Here is a 24,437-nt window from a genome sequence, read left to right on the forward strand (position 1 = left end):
TGCCAAGTGTGTTTAAAGCTGTCATCAAGGCAAAGGGTGGCTACTTTGAAGAATCTAAAATATATTTTGCTATGTGTAAAACCTTTTGGGATACTACATGATTCCATATGTGTTATTTCATAGTTTTGACATCTTCACTATTATTCTACAATGTAGAAAATGTAAAAATAAAAAACCTTGAATGAGTAGGTGCATCTAAACTTGACTGGTATTGTACGTCTGTACAGTATTGTATATGTCTGTGTGTAAGTATTGTGTTGACGCAAAATACCCTTCTCTAGTCTATTGACTCAATAGGTAGTGCCCTATTGAGCTGCCCAACATTCATGAAAGCAATAGTTAACCTGTTACTTCTCTTCTTCCTCCCACCTCCTCCTATGGAGGTTAACATCTCTCTCCCCTGTTGCAGAGCTCTCATCCTGGCTCCCTGTCTGTCTGAACCTCTTCACAGTGGCGTGGTTTTCCCTGCCTGCTACCTCACAACACTGGCCTGTTTCCTGCTGGTGTGCTGGGACACCAGGGGTAGAGGTGGGCTCCTCTGCTTCAGGCGGCCAACAGTTACCCTGGCCCTCCAGACACTGGTCTGCTCCCCTGCTGGGTCCACTGTGACAGGTTGGATATAGCCACCACCATCTATAACCTGGGGATATCGCTGCTCCTACTGGTGTATGGTTACTGGTCCAGGGAGCTGCAGAGGCTGCTACCGGCCAAACCAACCAAGTTATGGTCAGCTCCATCAGCCAATGACAGGAGAGAATTTAGGCAGCTCCAGCCAATAACTGGGGGTTATTAGATTAGTGGAAGCGGCAGGCAGTGTGGGTACAGACCAATCCTAAATCCTCAACCAAGGGGAAATGGCTAATGGGCCAGAAAGAAGGGAGCTATTGGGCCAATGTCCATCTTTCTCTTAACCATACAATGTTCTTGTTTGACATTGCAGGAGACTGCCAAGTGACAGAACTACAAATCACCTTGCATAAAAAAGTAGTATTCAATATTATTTGTAGATCAGGTAGTCACAATTTTACCCATACTGCACCCCGCCATTAGAACAGCCTCAATTCGTCAGGGCACAGACTAAGGTGACTCCAAACCTTCCCACAGATTGTGTCCAGTTGGCTGGATGTCATTTTTAGTGGTGGACCACACTTGATACACACGAGAAACTGTTGAGCATGAAAAACCCAGCAGCGTTGTAGTTCTTGACACAAGCCGGTGCACCTGGCACCATACCCCGTTCAAAGGCACTTACATTTTGTGCCTTGCCCATTTGCCCTCTGAATGAAGGGTACATGAACCAAAGCAAACAGAATGGCTTTAATGAACAGGAGAAGAATAACATTCCTCACATAACTGATGAGTCACTGGTAAACTAACATCACTAATCTTCACACTGGTAAACTAACATCACTAATCTTCACTGGTAAACTAACATCACTAATCTTCACACTGGTAAACTAACATCACTAATCTTCACACTGGTAAACTAACATCACTAATCTTCACACTGGTAAACTAACATCACTAATCTTCACACTGGTTAACTAACATCACTAATCTTCACACTGGTAAACTAACATCACTAATCTTCACACTGGTAAACTAACATCACTAATCTTCACACTGGTAAACTAACATCACTAATCTTCACACTGGTAAACTAACATCACTAATCTTCACACTGGTAAACTAACATCACTAATCTTCACTGGTAAACTAACATCACTAATCTTCACACTGGTAAACTAACATCACTAATCTTCACACTGGTAAACTAACATCACTAATCTTCACACTGGTTAACTAACATCACTAATCTTCACACTGGTTAACTAACATCACTAATTTTCACACTGGTAAACTAACATCACTAATCTTCACACTGGTAAACTAACATCACTAATCTTCACACTGGTAAACTAACATCACTAATCTTCACTGGTAAACTAACATCACTAATCTTCACACTGGTAAACTAACATCACTAATCTTCACACTGGTAAACTAACATCACTAATCTTCACACTGGTAAACTAACATCACTAATCTTCACTGGTAAACTAACATCACTAATCTTCACACTGGTAAACTAACATCACTAATCTTCACACTGTAGTTGACACCGACGTGTAAAACATTAAATCTTTATTCAAAAACAAAACATGAAGAAAAAACAAGACAAACGTTCAAAATGTAACATAAATCGTATGTGAAGTTGCCAGATCTGCCTTCTATGCACCGTATGTGAAGTTGCCAGATCTGCCTTCTATGCATCGTATGTGAAGTTGCCAGATCTGCCTTCTATGCATCGTATGTGAAGTTGCCAGATCTGCCTTCTATGCATCGTATGTGAAGTTGCCAGATCTGCCTTCTATGCATCGTATGTGAAGTTGCCAGATCTGCCTTCTATGCATCGTATGTGAAGTTGCCAGATCTGCCTTCTATGCACCGTATGTGAAGTTGCCAGATCTGCCTGCTATGCACCGTATGTGAAGTTGCCAGATCTGCCTGCTATGCACCGTATGTGAAGTTGCCAGATCTGCCTTCTATGCACCGTATGAAACTTCATGGAACTATTTCCTGATTCATTTTTCAAGTAATTCAAAGCAGTTGGTCACAAAATGATATTTGAAGGGTATGAATCCATGTCACAGGCAGGCTCAACAATATGACTGATTCACGATGCCTTTAAATCACTGTCCAGTGGGTCTCTTGGCTCATTTCACTGTAACGGTGAGACGCCAGCTACTGAGGAATGACAGACTCATCATAGCTGCCTCTGAAAACCTGATACATACACAGAGGTATTTAAGACAGACCTATCAACTTGAAGATCCCACTACTTTAACACATTAGGATGGATGAAAGAGAAGGATCCCACTAATCTAAGACATTAGGATGGATGAAAGAGAAGGATCCCACTAATCTAAGACATTAGGATGGATGAAAGAGAAGGATCCCACCATTGCTTCAGAGCAGTGGAAATCTTCAAGGAACGAAGATGTTCAGACAGGGTTTTACAGATACTACTGAACAAGAGTGCTTTATCAAGAGTGCTTTTATAGTCCAGGAGACGAGAGTAATGTAGGTCTAATCCAGGTTAGAATGATTCCACCTCATCTCTTTCACACGCTCTCTCTCCCTCAGTTCTGGCCGAGTTTAGTCTTGGTGGCGAAGTCAACACTGAGTTTCCTCATTACCTCACCGTGGCTCTGACCCACCAGGTTTTGGCGAACACTGCCATAGTTCTCCTTGACAAAGTTGGCGAAGGGCGTGGGCGCCCGGGGCTTGGCTGGGGTGAGCAGGACCAGCTGACCCGTACAGAGGGCACACACAAACCTCTGGGTGTCCAGGGACTTAGAGTGACGACCGAGTCTACAGAGGGGAGGAAGAGAACAGTTTAGCCATCAACCGGTTTTAGAGTTTAGCCATCAACCGGTTTTAGAGTTTAGCCATCAACCGGTTTTAGAGTTTAGCCATCAACCGGTTTTAGAGTTTAGCCATCAACCGGTTTTAGAGTTTAGCCATCAACCGGTTTTAGAGTTTAGCCATCAACTGGTTTTAGAGTTTAGCCATCAACTGGTTTTAGAGTTTAGCCATCAACTGGTTTTAGAGTTTAGCCATCAACCGGTTTTAGAGTTTAGCCATCAACCGGTTTTAGAGTTTAGCCATCAACCGGTTTTAGAGTTTAGCCATCAACCGGTTTTAGAGTTTAGCCATCAACCGGTTTTAGAGTTTAGCCATCAACCGGTTTTAGAGTTTAGCCATCAACCGGTTTTAGAGTTTAGCCATCAACCGGTTTTAGAGTTTAGCCATCAACTGGTTTTAGAGTTTAGCCATCAACTGGTTTTAGAGTTTAGCCATCAACTGGTTTTAGAGTTTAGCCATCAACCGGTTTTAGAGTTTAGCCATCAACCGGTTTTAGAGTTTAGCCATCAACCGGTTTTAGAGTTTAGCCATCAACTGGTTTTAGAGTTTGGCCATCAACTGGTTTTAGAGTTTAGCCATCAACCGGTTTTAGAGTTTAGCCATCAACCGGTTTTAGAGTTTAGCCATCAACCGGTTTTAGAGTTTAGCCATCAACCGGTTTTAGAGTTTAGCCATCAACTGGTTTTAGAGTTTGGCCATCAACTGGTTTTAGAGTTTAGCCATCAACTGGTTTTAGAGTTTGGCCATCAACTGGTTTTAGAGTTTGGCCATCAACTGGTTTTAGAGTTTGGCCATCAACTGGTTTTAGAGTTTAGCCATCAACTGGTTTTAGAGTTTAGCCATCAACTGGTTTTAGAGTTTAGCCATCAACTGGTTTTAGAGTTTAGCCATGAATTGATGGGAATCCATGGTAGATTGAGGGCTTGAACTACCTAGTCTGACAGTATAACTATAAACTGTGGTAGTTTAGTCTCAGGCAACTAATATAGCAACACTTGTCCGCAGTGATTAACACAGTGAGTATATATTGTTGGTGTATCTACTTCATTTTGACGGAATGACTCCGTTTCCTTGGATTAAATAAATCAATTTTAATATCCCCAAACTCCATTTCATTTGCAGCACTAAAACTAGCATTGGTGTAAGTGTAAGCCGGGGACAGACAGGAAGTTAGTGTTGACCTACGTGTTTTTGCAGCGGCTGCACTGGTACTGGTACTTGTAGTTAATGTCGTAGCTGTGGCAGCGGGTGACCACGGGCAGCTCGGGGTGTGCCAGCGTGGCCTTGCGGGCGTACAGCTTCCAGAAGGGGCCGTGTCCATCCCTCACACTGTTGATCAACCAGGTGGCAGCGTGGCACATCTCATGGACTAACGTGTCACGCAGACGGTCTGGGAGGAGAGAAGGGGGAGGATGGGGATTGGAAGAGAGAGGAGAGAGAGGAGAGAGGGAATGAGGGAAGGTGGGCGACATACAGACACAGTCTATTTACATTAAAGTTGAACTTTAAATGACTTACATTAGAACATAATTTAAAACGTTATAACACACATTTAATGTCATTAGTTCTTCAACCAGTGAAGCCTTACCTGCAGAGTCACAGACTTTCTCCGAGAGTTGGATACGGGCGTATCGGTTCCCTCCTCCTCTCTCCTGCCCTGTGACGCAGTAGCCAGCAGTCTTTCTCATCTTGTTATTCCAGCTCACTGACATGTTACTGGGCAGCTGGGGAACAAAGATGTTACAAAGGTAAGAAGAGGTAAAACATGCAAGATAATCCCAGGTCACATGATGGTAAGATGCAAGTCAACACAAAACACTGTATAAGATTCCATCTTTATCACTCTCCAAGTGATCTGGCGGTATATGTATGCTTATAACCTGTGTGTTTAACACTGTATATATAGCCTGTTGATGGGTTCTGACTTCCAAACGTGAAAATATGAAATATCCTTATTCATGTCACTGAGGGAGAGAGGGGAATGTAGAACGTTTACATTCTGCATGTCACTGAGGGAGAGAGGGGAATGTAGAACGTTTACATTCTGCATGTCACTGAGGGAGAGAGGGGAATGTAGAACGTTTACATTCTGCATGTCACTGAGGGAGAGAGGGGAATGTAGAACGTTTACATTCTGCATGTCACTGAGGGAGAGAGGGGAATGTAGAACGTTTACATTCTGCATGTCACTGAGGGAGAGAGGGGAATGTAGAACGTTTACATTCTGCATGTCACTGAGGGAGAGAGGGGAATGTAGAACGTTTACATTCTGCATGTCACTGAGGGAGAGAGGGGAATGTAGAACGTTTACATTCTGCATGTCACTGAGGGAGAGAGGGGAATGTAGAACGTTTACATTCTGCATGTCACTGAGGGAGAGAGGGGAATGTAGAACGTTTACATTCTGCATGTCACTGAGGGAGAGAGGGGAATGTAGAACGTTTACATTCTGCATGTCACTGAGGGAGAGAGGGGAATGTAGAACGTTTACATTCTGCATGTCACTGAGGGAGAGAGGGGAATGTAGAACGTTTACATTCTGCATGTCACTGAGGGAGAGAGGGGAATGTAGAACGTTTACATTCTGCATGTCACTGAGGGAGAGAGGGGAATGTAGAACGTTTACATTCTGTCAGAGCGTGTTATTGTTAGACATCAGGGATCCTTTGGAAAGGAGAAGGGCCACTGTCTGCTCGTTACACCAGAACTTAATGGTAGGAAGAATGTATATGGTGGAGACGATGAAGCTGGGAATGTTACTGAGTAAAGGGAAAGGCAATCGAACGGGTGGAGAGCTGTGGATTAGTGAGGAATGGGAGGTCAGGTCACATTAAGGTAGAAGGAACAGTTTACTGCCCACATCACTTCCTGCCTAGCAGTATCTATATCTATACTGGTGCTGGTGGGAACATGTCTTTGTCTGTTCACCTGTCTGACCCACTGGATGAATAAACTTGGTTTGAGCATTTCATAGTTGTCCGTCAGTTTCTTAATAACAGGGTAAAAACTAACACTATGTATAGTTAAAGTGTGTGTTTACCTTGCTGTCGAACACGCTGGTGTTGTACAGGCGATACAGTTTGCTGGTGAGCTCCTCCTTGGTCTGTTTGAAGTTGCGGCTGTAATTGGAGCCTGGTCCAGACAGAGACTGGAGAAAACACCCAGGAGTCATACACCCTGCTGATACACTGAGGAGAGAAACACCCAGGAGTCATACACCCTGCTGATACACTGAGGAGAGAAACACCCAGGAGTCATACACCCTGCTGATACACTGAGGAGAGAAACACCCAGGAGTCATACACCCTGCTGATACACTGAGGAGAGAAACACCCAGGAGTCATACACCCTGCTGATACACTGAGGAGAGAAACACACCCAGGAGTCATACACTGAGGAGAGAAACACAGCCTGGAGTCATACACCCTGCTGATACACTGAGGAGAGAAACACAGCCTGGAGTCATACACCCTGCTGATACACTGAGGAGAGAAACACCCAGCAGTCATACACCATGCTGATACACTGAGGAGAGAAACACCCAGGAGTCATACACCCTGCTGATACACTGAGGAGAGAAACACACCCAGGAGTCATACACCCTGCTGATACACTGAGGAGAGAAATATAGCCTGGAGTCCAACACACTGAGGAGAAAAACACAGCCTGGAGTCCAACACACTGAGGAGAGAAACACAGCCTGGAGTCCGACACACTGAGGAGAGAAGACAGATTTAACCTCACACAAACACTTCACTGAACCTATGTATTTAGATCAGAGTAGAACAGGTGAAGGAGAGGAGACAGTATTGAGCTACACCCTGCCCTAGACCCTGGTCAGTAGAGTATTGAGCTACACCCTGCCCTAGGCCCTGGTCAGTAGAGTATTGAGCTACACCCTGCCCTAGGCCCTGGTCAGTAGAGGCCCTGGTCAGTAGAGTATTAAGCTACACCCTGCCATAGGCCCTGGTCAGTAGAGGCCCTGGTCAGTAGAGTATTGAGCTACACCCTGCCCTAGGCGCTGGTCAGTAGAGGCCCTGGTCAGTAGAGTATTAAGCTACACCCTGCCCTAGGCCCTGGTCAGTAGAGTATTGAGCTACACCCTGCCCCAGGCCCTGGTCAGTAGAGTATTGAGCTACACCCTGCCCTAGGCCCTGGTCAGTAGAGTATTGAGCTACACCCTGCCCTAGGCCCTGGTGCTTCTACACCTGCATTGCTTGCTGTTTGGGGTTTTAGGCTGGGTTTCTGTACAGCACTTTGAGATATCAGCTGATGTACGAAGGGCTATATAAATAAATTTGATTTGATTTGATCAGTAGAGTATTGAGCTACACCCTGCCCTAGGCCCTGGTCAGTAGAGTATTGAGCTACACCCTGCCCTAGACCCTGGTCAGTAGAGTATTGAGCTACACCCTGCCCTAGGCCCTGGTCAGTAGAGTATTGAGCTAAACCCCGCCCTAGGCCCTGGTCAGTAGAGTATTGAGCTACACCCTGCCCTAGGCCCTGGTCAGTAGAGTATTGAGCTACACCCTGCCCTAGGCCCTGGTCAGTAGAGGCCCTGGTCAGTAGAGTATTGAGCTACACTCCTAGGCCCTGGTCAGCAGAGTATTGAGCTACACCCTGCCCTAGGCCCTGGTCAGTAGAGTATTGAGCTACACCCTGCCCTAGGCCCTGGTCAGTAGAGTATTGAGCTACACCCTGCCCTAGGCCCTGGTCAGTAGAGTATTGAGCTACACCCTGCCCTAGGCCCTGGTCAGTAGAGTATTGAGCTACACCCTGCCCTAGGCCCTGGTCAGTAGAGTATTGAGCTACACCCTGCCCTAGGCCCTGGTCAGTAGAGTATTGAGCTACACCCTGCCCTAGGCCCTGGTCAGTAGAGTATTGAGCTACACCCTGCCCTAGGCCCTGGTCAGTAGAGTATTGAGCTACACCCTGCCCTAGGCCCTGGTCAGTAGAGTATTGAGCTACACCCTGCCCTAGGCCCTGGTCAGTAGAGTATTGAGCTACACCCTGCCCTAGGCCCTGGTCAGTAGAGTATTGAGCTACACCCTGCCCTAAGCCCTGGTCAGTAGAGTATTGAGCTACACTACCAGGCCCTGGTCAGTATTACCTGGAGGAAGAAAGGACGCTGGTCTTGAGTCTGGATTCCGGCTGGGACACAGCGGGTTTGGAGACGAGCGGCCGCACCGGGGTCTTCAGATCCAAGGGCGTTCTCACTAACAGCCGAGGGCACACCTCTTTCGAGGCTTTTTGCCGTGGAGCTGACAGGGGGGGCTTCTGATTGGTCCCTGGATTGACACACACCAGGAAGCAGCCAATGAGATGACACGATATAGAAACTAAAAAGGAAATGTACCAATTAAAGACCACAGCTGGCAGAAGCCTTGTTGGTGGACACGGTCTGAACAGAAATATACAAGTTATATTTAAACATGTTGGGAGCAGTATACCAGCGTGCAGATTTACTCTGTTACGTTACCCTCTCTGATCTAACACCTTTTTAGGTATGTGCCTCCCCATTTTACAGAAAGATCCCCCTGAATTACACTCATTATGGCAACTGCTCGACCTCCGACCGCAAGGCACTAGAGGGTAGTACATCACTGGGACCAAGCTTCCTGCCATCCAGGACCTCTATACCAGACGGTGTCAGAGGAAGGCCCCAAAAAATTGCAGAAGACTCCATCCACCTTAGTCATAGACTGTTCTCTCTCTGCGATCGCACGGCAAGCGGTACCGGAGTGTCAAGTCCTGATCCAAAAGGCTTCTAAACAGCTTCTACCCCCAAGCCAAAAGACTCTTAAACACCCAATCAAATGGCTACCCAGACTATTTGCATTGCCCCCCTTTTACGTCGCTGCTACACTGTTGTTATCGTCTATGCATAGTCACTTTACCTCTACCTACATACTACCTCGACTAACCTGTACCCCCGCACATTGTACCAGTACCCCCTGTATATAGTCTCCACATTGACTCTGTACCGGTACCCCCTGTATATAGTCTCCACATTGACTCTGCACCGTAATACCCTGTATATAGCCTCCACATTGACTCTGTACCGTAACACCCTGTATATAGCCTCCACATTGACTCTGTACCGTAACACCCTGTATATAGCCTCCACATTGACTCTGTACCGTAACATCCTGTATATAGCCTCCACAATGACTCTGTACCGTAACACCCTGTATATAGCCTCCACATTGACTCTGTACCGTAACACCCTGTATATAGCATCACTACTTATTTTATTGTAGCTCCTTAATTATTCGACATTTATTTTATTTAATACATTTTTTACTTCAGCTTATTTTTGTAAATACTTAAAACCTTTTCTTAACTGCATTGTTGGTTAAGGGTTTGTAAGTTAGCATTTCACTGTAAGGTTGTATTCAGCATTTCACTGTAAGGTTGTATTCAGCATTTCACTGTAAGGTTGTATTCAGCATTTCACTGTAAGGTTGTATTCAGCGCATGTGACAAACATATGATTTGATTTATTACTGTGACCTGTGTTTGGGTGTTGGGGCGTTACCCAAATTGTGTTGGGGCCTTACCCGTATTGTGTTTGGGAGTTGGGGCCTTACCCGCGTTGGGAGTCGGGGCGTAACACCCGAATTGTGTTGGGGCCTTACCCGTATTGTGTTTGGGAGTTGGGGCCTTACCCGCGTTGGGAGTCGGGGCGTAACACCCGAATTGTGTTGGGGCCTTACCCGTATTGTGTTTGGGAGTTGGGGCCTTACCCGTATTGTGTTTGGGTGTTGGGGCCTTACCCGTATTGTGTTTGGGAGTTGGGGCCTTACCCATGTTATGTCTAGGTGTTACCCGTGTTGGGAGTGTTACCCGTGTTGGGAGTGTTACCCGTGTTGGGAGTGTTACCCGTGTTGGGGGTGTTACCCGTGTTGGGACTTGGGGTGTTACCCGTGTTGGGACTTGGGGTGTTACCCGTGTTGGGACTTGGGGTGTTACCCGTGTTGGGACTTGGGGTGTTACCCGTGTTGGGACTTGGGGTGTTACCCGTGTTGGGACTTGGGGTGTTACCCTTTTTGGGACTTGGGGTGTTACCCGTGTTGGGACTTGGGGTGTTACCCGTGTTGGGACTTGGGGTGTTACCCGTGTTGGGACTTGGGGTGTTAACCGTGTTGGGACTTGGGGTGTTAACCGTGTTGGGACTTGGGGTGTTAACCGTGTTGGGACTTGGGGTGTTAACCGTGTTGGGACTTGGGGTGTTAACCGTGTTGGGACTTGGGGTGTTAACCGTGTTGGGACTTGGGGTGTTAACCGTGTTGGGACTTGGGGTGTTAACCGTGTTGGGACTTGGGGTGTTAACCGTGTTGGGACTTGGGGTGTTACCCGTGTTGGGACTTGGGGTGTTACCCGTGTTGGGACTTGGGGTGTTACCCGTGTTGGGACTTGGGGTGTTACCCGTGTTGGGACTTGGGGTGTTACCCGTGTTGGGACTTGGGGTGTTACCCGTGTTGGGACTTGGGGTGTTACCCGTGTTGGGACTTGGGGTGTTACCCGTGTTGGGACTTGGGGTGTTACCCGTGTTGGGACTTGGGGTGTTACCCGTGTTGGGACTTGGGGTGTTACCCGTGTTGTGTTTAGGTGTTGGGGTGTTGCCGGTCTTGTGGTTCTTCTTAATTCTGTCCAGTAAGCTGAGGAACTCTTCCTCTGAGCTGGCTGAGTCCTCCAGCTTCGACGGGGCTGAGTGGGTCCGCTGTGGAAGGGGGGTCAGGGAGGGGGTGAAGGAGGAGCGGAGAGGAGGAGGGGAGGGAGAGAGGGAAGGCAGAGGACGAGGGGAGGGAGAGAGGGAAGGCAGAGGACGAGGGGAGGGAGAGAGGGAAGGCAGAGGACGAGGGCAAGGAGAGGGAAAGAAGATGTTGTCCTTCTGGTTACTTTGTAGGACGTTGACTTTGTGCGTCTGTGGCGGCAGCTGGTGCACAGGGTGGCATGTCCTCCACGTGCTCTTCATCACAATACCATCGTCTTCTTCACTGTCGCTGAGGAAAACTGGAGTGTTACACTGGGACAAGGGTCTTCTGACCGGGGTCTGGAAGGATGACGGCTTAGGGGTCTTAAAGGCACCTGTAGAAGACAGGATGAGTCTCCATGTAACGCTGTAGGCCGAACAACTCCCCCTAGCCATGACAATATATCATATTAACCAAGGCGTCCTGGGTATTACTTCAAGTCTGCCTATGCAAATAGAAGTAATCACAGTGCTGAACTAAAATCAAGCAGAAATAACTTATTAGAAACAGATTTCAGATTATTACAAGCAAGTATGAGGACAGTCAACGACAGCGTGTCAAAAGGCAACCTATACCCTAAATAGTCCACCACTTTTGAATAGAGCCCTACTCGCCCTGGTCAAAAGTAGTGCACTACATAGGGAATAGATTGCCACTAGGGAAGCAGTGGATGTTACCTTTAGAGGTAGGTTTTTTCTTCCTCTCAACGACAAAGTCATCATCGGAGGAAAAGCTGTCGACAATGAAGTTTCTGAGGCTGAGAAAAAAACAGGAGATAAACCTGAGTATTTAACACAGGATAGGGACCATATTCACGGTAAGAGGTTGGGACCACTGTACCCGTCTCCACTGTACCTGTCTCCACTGTACCTGTCTCCACTGTACCTGTCTCCACTGTACCGGTCTCCACTGTACCGGTCTCCACTGCCACGCTCCGCTTCCTTGGGCTTCGGCTTGGGAGTTCTCACACGGCTCAGGACTTCAGGGGCACCAGACGAGACACAAGGGAACAGTAAACATGTCATCCCCCATAATGCATCAGCGCCAGTTATACCGCTCGCTTGGCCTTCTCTCTGCTGTGACTAACACATTTCCGTTAATTACCTCATCATTCACCAGAGATGAGTCAAAGTCATGTGACTAACACATTTCCGTTAATTACCTCATCATTCACCAGAGATGAGTCAAAATCATGTGACTAACGTACGAATGTATGAACAGGCGGGTGGAGATCGATCTACAGACCCCTCCCCGATTTCTTCGTGGGGACAATGGCACGAGTTTGGAGATGTGGAAGGGACCTGGGCCCGGTTTCCCCAATAGTGAGGGAACTTACCAGTGTTTTAATGATGCATCTTTCCTACAACAGCCCAAGACGCAAAATACCTTTCCCAAAACCCCACGCAGAGAGAACATTCACTAAGTAGGTTGTTGGAGAATATGTCCATACTGATAGGATTGAAAGGCAACGCTGCTCTCGGATCAGCTTTCTCCATTCAAATCTTACCTTAACATTATAATTATTTCATAATACTTCAGCTCCTAAAGAGATATCACCACCTATGGCTGCAAATATTGGGGTGGGTTATTCTACCGCTTAGCCTATAATAATGCATTAAATTAAGATTTTGAAAGTTAGGCTTCACATTATGAAACATTTATAATATATAGGCCTATAATCTATACTGTAGGTAGGCTATTTATAATATATAGGCCTATAGTCTATACTGTAGGTAGGCTATTTATAATATATAGGCCTATAATCTATACTGTAGGTAGGCTATTTATAATATATACTGTAGGTAGGCTATTTATAATATATAGGCCTATAATCTATACTGTAGGTAGGCTATTTATAATATATAGGCCTATAATCTATACTGTAGGTAGGCTATTTATAATATATACTGTAGGTAGGCTATTTATAATATACAGGCCTATAGTCTATAATGTAGGTAGGCTATTTATAATATACAGGCCTATAGTCTATAATGTAGGTAGGCTATTTATAATATACAGGCCTATAGTCTATAATGTAGGTAGGCTATTTATAATATACAGGCCTATAGTCTATACTGTAGGTAGGCTATTTATAATATACAGGCCTATAGTCTATTATGTAGGTAGGCTATTTATAATATACAGGCCTATAGTCTATTATGTAGGTAGGCCATTTATAATATATAGGCCTATAGTCTATAATGTAGGTAGGCTATTTATAATATACAGGCCTATAGTCTATAATGTAGGTAGGCTATTTATAATATATAGGTCTATAGTCTATTATGTAGGTAGGCTATTTATAATATACAGGCCTATAGTCTATTATGTAGGTAGGCTATTTATAATATATACTGTAGGTAGGCTATTTATAATATATACTGTAGGTAGGCTATTTATAATATATAGGCCTATAGTCTATTATGTAGGTAGGCTATTTATAATATACAGGCCTATAGTCTATTATGTAGGTAGGCCATTTATAATATATACTGTAGGTAGGCTATTTATAATATATACTGTAGGTAGGCTATTTATAATATATAGGCCTATAGTCTATTATGTAGGTAGGCTATTTATAATATACAGGCCTATAGTCTATTATGTAGGTAGGCCATTTATAATATATACTGTAGGTAGGCCATTTATAATATATAGGCCTATAGTCTATTATGTAGGTAGGCTATTTATAATATATAGGTCTATACTGTAGGTAGGCCATTTATAATATATAGGTCTATACTGTAGGTAGGCTATTTATAATATATAGGTCTATACTGTAGGTAGGCCATTTATAATATATAGGTCTATACTGTAGGTAGGCCATTTATAATATATAGGTCTATACTGTAGGTAGGCCATTTATAATATATACTGTAGGTAGGCTATTTATAATATATAGGCCTATAGTCTATTATGTAGGTAGGCTATTTATAATATATAGGTCTATACTGTAGGTAGGCCATTTATAATATATAGGTCTATACTGTAGGTAGGCTATTTATAATATATACTGTAGGTAGGCTATTTATAATATACAGGCCTATAGTCTATAATGTAGGTAGGCTATTTATAATATACAGGCCTATAGTCTATAATGTAGGTAGGCTATTTATAATATACAGGCCTATAGTCTATAATGTAGGTAGGCTATTTATAATATACAGGCCTATAGTCTATAATGTAGGTAGGCTATTTATAATATACAGGCCTATAGTCTATAATGTAGGTAGGCTATTTATAATATACAGGCCTATAGTCTATAATGTAGGTAGGCTATTTATAATATACAGGCCTATAGTCTATAATGTAGGTAGGCTATTTATAATATATAGGCCTATAGTCTATTATGTAGGTAGGCCATTTATAATATATACTGTAGGTAGGCCATTTATAATATATACTGTAGGTAGGCTATTTATAATATATATAGGTCTATACTGTAGGTAGGCCATTTATAATATATACTGTAGGTAGGCTATTTATAATATATAGGCCTATAGTCTATTATGTAGGTAGGCTATTTATAATATACAGGCCTATAGTCTATTATGTAGGTAGGCTATTTATAATATATACTGTAGGTAGGCTATTTATAATATATACTGTAGGTAGGCTATTTATAATATATAGGCCTATAGTCTATTATGTAGGTAGGCTATTTATAATATACAGGCCTATAGTCTATTATGTAGGTAGGCTATTTATAATATATACTGTAGGTAGGCTATTTATAATATATAGGCCTATAGTCTATTATGTAGGTAGGCTATTTATAATATACAGGCCTATAGTCTATTATGTAGGTAGGCCATTTATAATATATACTGTAGGTAGGCTATTTATAATATATAGGCCTATAGTCTATTATGTAGGTAGGCTATTTATAATATACAGGCCTATAGTCTATTATGTAGGTAGGCCATTTATAATATATACTGTAGGTAGGCCATTTATAATATATAGGCCTATAGTCTATTATGTAGGTAGGCTATTTATAATATATAGGTCTATACTGTAGGTAGGCCATTTATAATATATAGGTCTATACTGTAGGTAGGCTATTTATAATATATAGGTCTATACTGTAGGTAGGCTATTTATAATATATAGGTCTATACTGTAGGTAGGCCATTTATAATATATAGGTCTATACTGTAGGTAGGCCATTTATAATATATACTGTAGGTAGGCTATTTATAATATATAGGCCTATAGTCTATTATGTAGGTAGGCTATTTATAATATATAGGTCTATACTGTAGGTAGGCCATTTATAATATATAGGTCTATACTGTAGGTAGGCTATTTATAATATATACTGTAGGTAGGCTATTTATAATATATACTGTAGGTAGGCCATTTATAATATATACTGTAGGTAGGCCATTTATAATATATACTGTAGGTAGGCTATTTATAATATATAGGCCTATACTGTAGGTAGGCTATTTATAATATATATAGGCCTATACTGTAGGTAGGCTATTTATAATATATATAGGCCTATACTGTAGGTAGGCCATTTATAATATATACTGTAGGTAGGCCATTTATAATATATATAGGTCTATACTGTAGGTAGGCTATTTATAATATATATAGGTCTATACTGTAGGTAGGCCATTTATAATATATACTGTAGGTAGGCCATTTATAATATATACTGTAGGTAGGCTATTTATAATATATATAGGTCTATACTGTAGGTAGGCCATTTATAATATATACTGTAGGTAGGCTATTTATAATATATAGGCCTATAGTCTATTATGTAGGTAGGCTATTTATAATATATACTGTAGGTAGGCTATTTATAATATATACTGTAGGTAGGCCATTTATAATATATACTGTAGGTAGGCTATTTATAATATATATAGGTCTATACTGTAGGTAGGCTATTTATAATATAGGCCTATAGTCTAAACTGTAGTTAGGCTATTCATAATATTTAGGCTTATAGTCTATAATCTTTGGAAGGAGCTGAAAGTCCGTATTGCCCAGCGACAGCCCCGAAACCTGAAGGATCTGGAGAAGGTCTGTATGGAGGAGTGGGCCAAAATCCCTGCTGCAGTGTGTGCAAACCTGGTCAAGAACTACAGGAAACGTATGATCTCTGTAATTGCAAACAAAGGTTTCTGTAAAAAATATTAAGTTCTGCTTTTCTGATGTATCAAATACTTACAGTCGTATGAAAACGTTTGGGCACCCCTCTGAGGCTGCATAATAATTGACTCTGTCGTCACAGAAAATGATCACAATGGCATGCCATTCATTTCCTAATAAAAGCTCAGTACTGGGGTTTTGTCCAGACAAAGATTTTTAGTGTAGCAATATTAATTTGTATGAAATTAAATCAGATGTGAAAAATAGGCTAAAATGTGGGCAACCTTGTCATTCTGTTGGTTTGAATACCTGTAACTACTTAGCACTGATTAATTGGATCACAAAATGGGTTTGGTGAGCTCATTAAACCTTGAACTTCATAGACAAGTGCATCCAATCTGTCGTGGCAGAATCAGAATTCTTTACATAACATTTATAAATAAGATCATTTTTTTATATTCATAAGCATGCTTATGTGGAAAAGGTTACTTGGGCCCAGAGAGGGGAGAGGTCGGGTTAGTCTTATCTGTGAATGTGTCTAACTATTCCTAAACCATGTGAAGGAATGGTGTGATTAATGGGGAACCAGTTAGGTGGCTCCACAATGTCTGTGTGCAAGTCACGTCTCTCTGTGATCTTGTCCAGGAGGGGGTGTATTTGATATATGCCATTGGATGAGGTAATGATTTTGGTTCTAAGTGGTACCAAGAACGAGATAAGAACTTAGTTTAGGAGATCATTTATAGCCAATGCTGTCTTGCTATGTGTGTCTTTGCTATAAAGGATCTCAGTTGCCATTATGTAAGCACTCTCAGAGAATTCATTTATGGACACCGAATTGATCTGAGAGTCACAGGGTTGTGGTGAAGCTCATATAATTAAAGATGGACTTTATGATAACTCTGACTTGTGTGTGTGTGGTTTGCTCTCTCATGATTTGTTAATACAGGAAATTTCCCTGACAAATCATGAGAAAAGGTATTTAAGGAGGCCAATTGCAAGTTGTTGTTCTCTGACTCTCCTCTGAAGAGCGGCAACATGGGGGCCTCAAAACAACTCAAATTACCTGAAAACAAAGATGGTTCAACATTATGGTTTAGAGGAAGGCTACAAAAAGCTATCGCAGAGATTTCAGCTGTCAGTGTCCACTGTGAGGAGCATAGTGAGGAAATGGAAGACCCCCGGCACAGTTCTTGTTAAGGCCAGAAGTGGCAGGCCAAGTAAAATATCGGAGAGGCAAAGGCGAAGGATGGTGAGAACGGTCAAAAACAGCCCACAGACCACCTCCAAAGACCTACAACATCATCTTGCTGCATATGGTGTCACTGTGCATCGTTCAACAATTCAGCGCACTTTGCACAGGGAGAAGCTGTATGGGAGGGTGATGCGGAAGAAGCCTTTTCTGCACACACGCCACAAAGGTACGCTTGAGGTACGCAAACGCACATTTGGACAAGCCAGCTTCATTTTGGAATAAGGTGCTGTGGACTGATGAAACAAAGATTGAGTTATTTGGTCATAACAATGGACGTTATGCATGGCGGCAAAAGAACACAGCGTTCCAAGAAAAACACTTGCTACCCGCAGTAGAATTTGGTGGGGGTTCCATCATGCTGTGGGGCTGTGTGGCCAGTGCCGGTACTGGGAATCTTGTTAAAGTTGAGGGTCGCATGGATTCCACTCAATATCTGTAGATTCTTGGGAATAATATTGAATAATCAGTCACAAAGTTGAAGTTACGCCGGGGCTGGATATTTCAACAAGACAACGACCCAAAACACTGCTCAAAATCTACCCGGGCATTTATGCAGAGGAACAAGTACAATGTTCTGGAATGGCCATCCCAGTCCCCAGACGTGAATATCATTGAGAATCTGTGGGATGATTTGAAGCGGGCTGTCCATGCTCGGCAACCATCAAACCTAACTGAACTGGAGATGTTTTGTAAGGAGGAATGGTCCAAAATACCTTAATCCAGAATCCAGACACTCATTAGAGGCTATGGGAAGCATCTAGCTGTTATTTTAGCAAAAGGAGGCTCTACTAAATATTGATGTGATGTTTCTATTGGGGTGCCCAAATGTATGCACCTGTTTAATTTTGTTTTGATGCATATTGCACATTTTCTGTTCCCGTAATTTCCGGACTATAAACCGCTACTTTATTCCCACGCTTTGAACCTCGCGGTTTTTACAATGACGCGGCTAATTTATGGATTTTTCCCGCTTTCACAAGATTCATGACGCCAAAAAACTGAGCACCGTCACATAATGTGACGTAAATCGAGCGCGCTCAAACTTCCCATCATTCTGATTACGGTAGTAATTTTGTCACCCTCATCATGGCAAAGACACGGAGAAATGCATATGATGCAGCTTTCAAGTTGAAGGCGATAAATCTGGCTGTTGGAAAAGGAAATAGAGCTGCTGCACGGAGCTTGGCCTTAATGAGTCGATGATAAGACGTTGGAAACAGCAGGGTGAGGAACTGACTCAGTGCAGAAAGACAACAAAAGCTTTCAGAGGGAAGAAAAGCAGATGGCCCAAAGTATTTGCAGCCACTCAACATCAGTGTAAATCGTGCATTTAAGGTGGCGCTCCTTGTTCAGTGGGAGGGCTTAGATGACAAGTGGGGAGAAATCTTTCACTAAAACGGGCCGCATGCGAAGAGCAACTTATGGTCAAGTCTGCCAGTGGGTCCTGACAGAGTGGAGCATTGTCAAAAAATCCACTATCATCAACAGGTTTCCAAAGGCTGGACTGCTGCGTGTTGAAGGGGCAGCATGAGCTCAGCGGGGTATTTGCCTCCGGATGAAAGTGACGAGAGCGACAGTGAAAACGATCCAACATCGGATGAAGCAATTCTGAGGCTATTCAACTCCGACACCGAAGGAGATGACTTCAGTGGTTTCAGTGCACAGGACGAGGAAGATGGTGACCAAGTTCATTTGTTTCAATGTACCGGTAGGCACCTGCGGCTTATAGACATGTTTCAATGTACCGGTGGGCACCTGCGGCTTATAGACATGTTTCAATGTACCGGTAGGCACCTGGCTTATAGACATGTTTCAATGTACCGGTAGGCACCTGCGGCTTATAGACATGTTTCAATGTACCGGTGGGCACCTGCGGCTTATAGACATGTTTCAATGTACCGGTAGGCACCTGCGGCTTATAGACATGTGCGGCTTATTTATGTACAAAATACATATTTTTTTATAATTCAGTGGGTGCGGTTTATATTCAGGTGCGCTTAATAGTCCAGCAATTACAGTAATCCAATAAACCTCAATTGAGGAAACCGGGCCCCGGACAGTCAGAAAGACTTCTGTTCTTTGACTTAGAAATGACATACACCAAATTAGACATGGCAAAGACCCATTTACATAGAACATTGTTTCAATAAAAAATTCTGAAGCCTCATTGGGTTTCAAAATATGATGACAATGGTCAAAACATGACTTCCCCAATACTTATGTCAAGGCACCAGTATGATACTTACAGTTTTCAAAGTGGTCATCACTGTCTGAGCTTAATACAAGGACTGGTTCACTAGAGGGGAGAGAATCAGAGAAGAAACAATAACACATTTAGTCCAATTGAATGACTAGATAGAGAAAAGGGGATTAAGGGCACTATTCAATCCGTATCGTGGAAGTTCAGTGTTACAGCGCGATTGAAATTTAAAGGCAATGTTACCAGGTTAGCGGAGACTGCATTCACGGTAAAATATGTCGGCACAATCGGACATTGATTGAATAGAGCCATAAGACGACAAGGCTTTTAAGGCTGGAAGTAGGACTGTGACAGTTACGGAATTTTGAATGACAGTAATTGGCCAGCCACATGAGGGCTGTCACTAATAAATGCAAAGAAATTAATCAAATAAACAACAATTATAATATTCTATTCTCCTCTGTATGTGCTGCCATAGAGATAGAATGAATAGAACGGGTGTCCCCATTCAAGTCAATTATGGCATAATGGGTGGACTGGTGGCCATTGTGAGTGTACCCATATGAGCAAAGCAGGAAGTAAAATGTGCTGCGATTTGTTGATTGAACTCAACTGACATTTTAAAAATACATTCCGTTGCATGAGCCACATCACTTGAATTAACATTCTACATTTCCATGGAAATTATTGCAACACAATACCAGGCAGGAAACAAGACACCCCACTCCCTCATTTTTTCTGGTTACGTCACAGTCAGCTGCTATTGTATTGGTGTCTATTGGAGAATCACCCCATTAAGCAGACCAGAACTGACTAACCTTTTTTTATGGTAAAGTGAATGATCTTCATTTATCCACCATGTTTGAAACGGACTCAACAGGGCACTAATGCTGTCCCATCTTTTTGGGGTTTTACGGGTATTTTATTTTCATGAAGGTCTTCATACATAACCGTCAGTTACACAATTATACGGTAATTGTGCCAACCTTAGCTGGACAAATCACTACTTTACCTGACTTTCTTAGCAGAACTGCAATGTTTCCGAGAAGCAGTTTTGGGTGTAGCCTGCTCCACAAGAACTACAGACAAGAAGAACATGGAGATTAATTCATTCAACTACAGTATTTCAATGGATAGCTGTCATAGGCATACATGGTCGTCACCATGACAACCACAATCAGGAGTTGGCCAATGCTCATACAGCTCTGGACCAGGTGTAAAGGAATCTTCCAGGTGAACAAAAAGACAGCAGTCGTAGGTAAAGTCAAGCAAAAACCAATCCAGGTTTAATATAACTCGCAACAAGGTGACACCCTTCAGCACAGAACATGTTTAACAGCCCTCTTGGAAACAGCCCTTTATATCCTAATAGTCTAGTAACCCAACGACTCTCACTTACACTGGTCAAAATCATCGTCACTGGACTCCATGAACACCTTGGTCCTGTAACTGTTGCCCTTGGAGACCTGGTTCTCTTTCCCTGAGCCTCTGTCATCCTCTTCCTCAGTGTCGAGCAGATGTATCTGGACTGGGGGAGGAAGGTTTTGAGCACCCCTGGAGCCATGACAACCTGTGGCCAGACGCCGAGTCTTACCGACGCTCTTAATCAGCTGCAGAGAAGACACAGGATGTGTTTGAAATGGCACCCTATTCCATATAGTGCACTACTTTCAACAGGGGACTATAGGACTATAGTGCACTATTCACTGTATTCCCTATATAGTGCACTACTTTCAACAGGGGACTATAGGACTATAGTGCACTACTTTCAACAGGGGACTATAGGACTATAGTGCACTATTCACTGTATTCCCTATATAGTGCACTACTTTCAACAGGGGACTATAGGACTATAGTGCACCACTTTCAACCGGGGACTATAGGACTCTGGTCAAAACAAATAGTGCACTATTCACTGTATTCCCTATATAGTGCACTATTCACTGTATTCCCTATATAGTGCACTATTCACTGTATTCCCTATATAGTGCACTATTCACTGTATTCCCTATATAGTGCACTATTCACTGTATTCCCTATATAGTGCACTACTTTCAACCAGGGACTATAGGACTATAGTGCACTATTCACTGTATTCCCTATATAGTGCACTACTTTCAACCAGGGACTATAGGACTATAGTGCACTATTCACTGTATTCCCTATATAGTGCACTACTTTCAACCAGGGACTATAGGACTATAGTGCACTATTCACTGTATTCCCTATATAGTGCACTATTCACTGTATTCCCTATATAGTGCACTATTCACTGTATTCCCTATATAGTGCACTATTTTTGACCTGGTCATAGGAAATCGTGTGCAATTGATTAAGATAATGACTGGAGGTTGTAATTAATGTGCTTTAGTAAAACCACAACATACCTGTTTTTCTGCTGTTTCCAATCCTCCCTTCTCTGACCAGCCCAGTTTCTCTGCAACTCTTTGAAATAATCTGTGATTATCATCATCCATGGTCTCTCTCTCTCTCTCTCTCTGTAAGAGGGACCATATGACTATTATCTGGAGACAACACGGTAACAACATGTCCGGGCTGCGAACCCACGGATAGTTAGCAATGCCCAGGCCAGCCCTCTTTGGGCAATGAAAACAAACACACATTTTGATGATGCAGTATCTTGATTAGCTAACAATAGCTAGTAGCAAGACACATTCTTGTAGCAGGCAAATGTATTTTAGCTAGGTATTTGATTATGCACGGGGTGTAAGTAGTAGCCTAGCGAGCTAATGGTGTGTGCTATCCGATATATCCTTGGGACGTCCCTAACCTAAACCCTAACTAACCTAAAGCCTAACTCCAACTAACCTAAACCCCAACTAACCTAAACCCTACCCATAACTCTTACCTAGCATCGTCGAGATCCAGGCTTCCATAGACGTGATTTGAGGTATTGCAACGTTAGACTAACTCCTACCAAACCATTTTAAATGTAAACTTCAATGAGGGGATATGAACGACCCAATGATACCGGATTGGACGCTAGCTAATGCCTCCCACTAAAACCCTTATAACCACGACTGTAAATAAATTCTAAACGTTACCGTTTCTCAAGTTTAACTCAATATGCATTACTATTTGTTTATTCAATATCAGATGTTCGCGAATCGGGACATAACGTTACCTTTGAAGACGATGGTCAATACATTTGCTTTGGGCACAAGTCTCGGATAGCAACCGAAAGACACCAAACGAAGATTCAAAACGGTGCACCGGAAGTTCTCATAGGCCGAGCGGAAAACTAGTGGTAATGACGTAATTAAAGTTACACAGAACAGGTTTGAATTGACGACTTGCAATTGTATTAACATAAATCATTCATGTGGCCTCTTGGCAAGATAGAAGCCAAAGGTACACGATTGTAAATATACAAGTAGAAAGGCAACGCTGCAATTGTAATGTTGAATCCCATAGCAGCATTCTCTGTGTACTAAATCCCAAAGTATTCTCTGTGTACTAAATCCCAAAGTATTCTCTTTGTACTAAAACCCAAAGTATTCTCTTTGTACTAAATCCCAACGCATTCTCTTTGTACTAAATCAAAGTATTCTCTTTGTACTAAACTAGTTAGCTTTTTCAAATTTTGTAATTGCATGTTTTAGACAGGACCTAGAGAAGAACACTTTGGGATTTAGTTTTAAACCAAATATTTGAATTATCATTGACTTTATCAGATCCCCAAAAGCTCACACTCCCCATATCTGAAGAGGTTCCTCCTGAGCAGCAGTACTGAGGAGCGGAGCCCCAGTTTGAGGCAGGAGGACCCAGAGCTCACACACATTAAAATGAACAGGAGGAAGAGGAACTCGGGACCAGTCAGGAGGAAGAGCAGCTTCAAGGACTGGGGGAGGCTAATATCATAGAGTTCAAATTCTCTCCTGCATGTGTGGAAAATGACTGATCAGGAGAACCCACCTCAGCCCTCACATCTTCACCAAACCTAAACTGTGGAGGACGGAGAGAGGGACTCTCTAACCCACCAACATAACTGAAGAAAACAGACTCTGATGGAGAGGATTACAGAATATCAGAACCAACCAGTGACTCTCAACCCCTTCGAGTAAATCCACTGTTCTGCAGCTCAGAGTGAAAACAGGGTAAGTGATGAAGTGAAGAGTGGAGGACGACTGTCAGGGTCTAAGATACTCAAATCAAAGAGGAAATGGACAATGAAAGAAAGCTGTGCTGGGGGCAGGATGGCCACAAAAAATATAGCTCACCTGCAGTAAACAGTAAAGAAACATTTTTATTCTCATACTTCTGTCCAATTCTTCTCTAAAAATATGTGTCCCACAGGGGAAAAAAATCATATCGATGCCAAAAATGTGGTAAACAATTTACTCAAAGACGAACCCTTATTTAGTGGACTACTTAAAAAACGAAAATATCAAATAAAATAAGTATATGCAAATATACCCAGTGTATTTATGCAAATGCTGCACATACAGTTGATGTCGGAAGATTACATAAACGAGTTTTAATGACTCCAACCTTAGGTGTTTCAACCACTCCACAAATGTCTTGTTAACAAACTATAGTTTTGGCAAGTCAGTTAGGACATCTACTTTATGCATGACACAAGAAATGTTTCTAACAATTGTTTACAGACAGATTGTTTTCATTTATAATTCACTGTATCACAATTGCAGTGGGTCAGAAATTCACA

At 42.8% G+C, this 24,437-nt stretch overlaps 1 protein-coding gene across 7 annotated transcripts; it reads right to left on the reverse strand.

The window, feature by feature from the left end:
• Positions 1–1,304: 1,304 nt before the first annotated feature.
• On the reverse strand, positions 1,305–23,212 carry LOC109905919 (acidic repeat-containing protein). 7 transcript variants are annotated; one of them, XM_031789654.1, is made up of 13 exons: positions 22,896–23,021; positions 22,138–22,248; positions 21,150–21,360; positions 20,763–20,829; positions 19,797–19,846; positions 12,102–12,165; positions 11,864–11,943; positions 11,026–11,520; positions 8,540–8,717; positions 6,470–6,617; positions 5,018–5,153; positions 4,615–4,819; positions 1,305–3,375 (listed from the first exon to the last, which is right to left on the reverse strand). In XM_031789654.1, the coding sequence occupies exons 2-13, from the start codon at positions 22,225–22,227 to the stop codon at positions 3,144–3,146; spliced, it is 1,956 nt and encodes a 651-aa protein (XP_031645514.1). In that variant the 5' UTR covers positions 22,228–22,248; positions 22,896–23,021; the 3' UTR covers positions 1,305–3,143. The 7 variants fall into 7 exon arrangements, with proteins under 7 accessions (XP_031645514.1, XP_031645513.1, XP_031645512.1 ...); XM_031789653.1 differs by having other exon boundaries at positions 12,087–12,165; XM_031789652.1 differs by having other exon boundaries at positions 12,072–12,165.
• Between the last annotated feature and the right edge of the window lie 1,225 nt (positions 23,213–24,437).

The sequence above is a fragment of the Oncorhynchus kisutch genome, linkage group LG15 (assembly GCF_002021735.2).
Source record: "Oncorhynchus kisutch isolate 150728-3 linkage group LG15, Okis_V2, whole genome shotgun sequence".
Lineage (NCBI taxonomy): Eukaryota > Metazoa > Chordata > Actinopteri > Salmoniformes > Salmonidae > Oncorhynchus > Oncorhynchus kisutch.

What these genes read in the sequence shown, in the direction of transcription:
- LOC109905919 (XM_031789650.1), bottom strand. Translation starts at nt 22,227, where the DNA reads ATGGATGATGATAATCACAGATTATTTCAAAGAGTTGCAGAGAAACTG. An exon ending in TGGAAACAGCAGAAAAACAG is followed by an intron (nt 21,361 to 22,137) that starts GTATGTTGTGGT and finishes TCTTCTCTGCAG; the next exon opens with CTGATTAAGAGCGTCGGTAA. An exon ending in CCAGCGTGTTCGACAGCAAG is followed by an intron (nt 5,154 to 6,469) that starts GTAAACACACAC and finishes TTTGTTCCCCAG; the next exon opens with CTGCCCAGTAACATGTCAGT.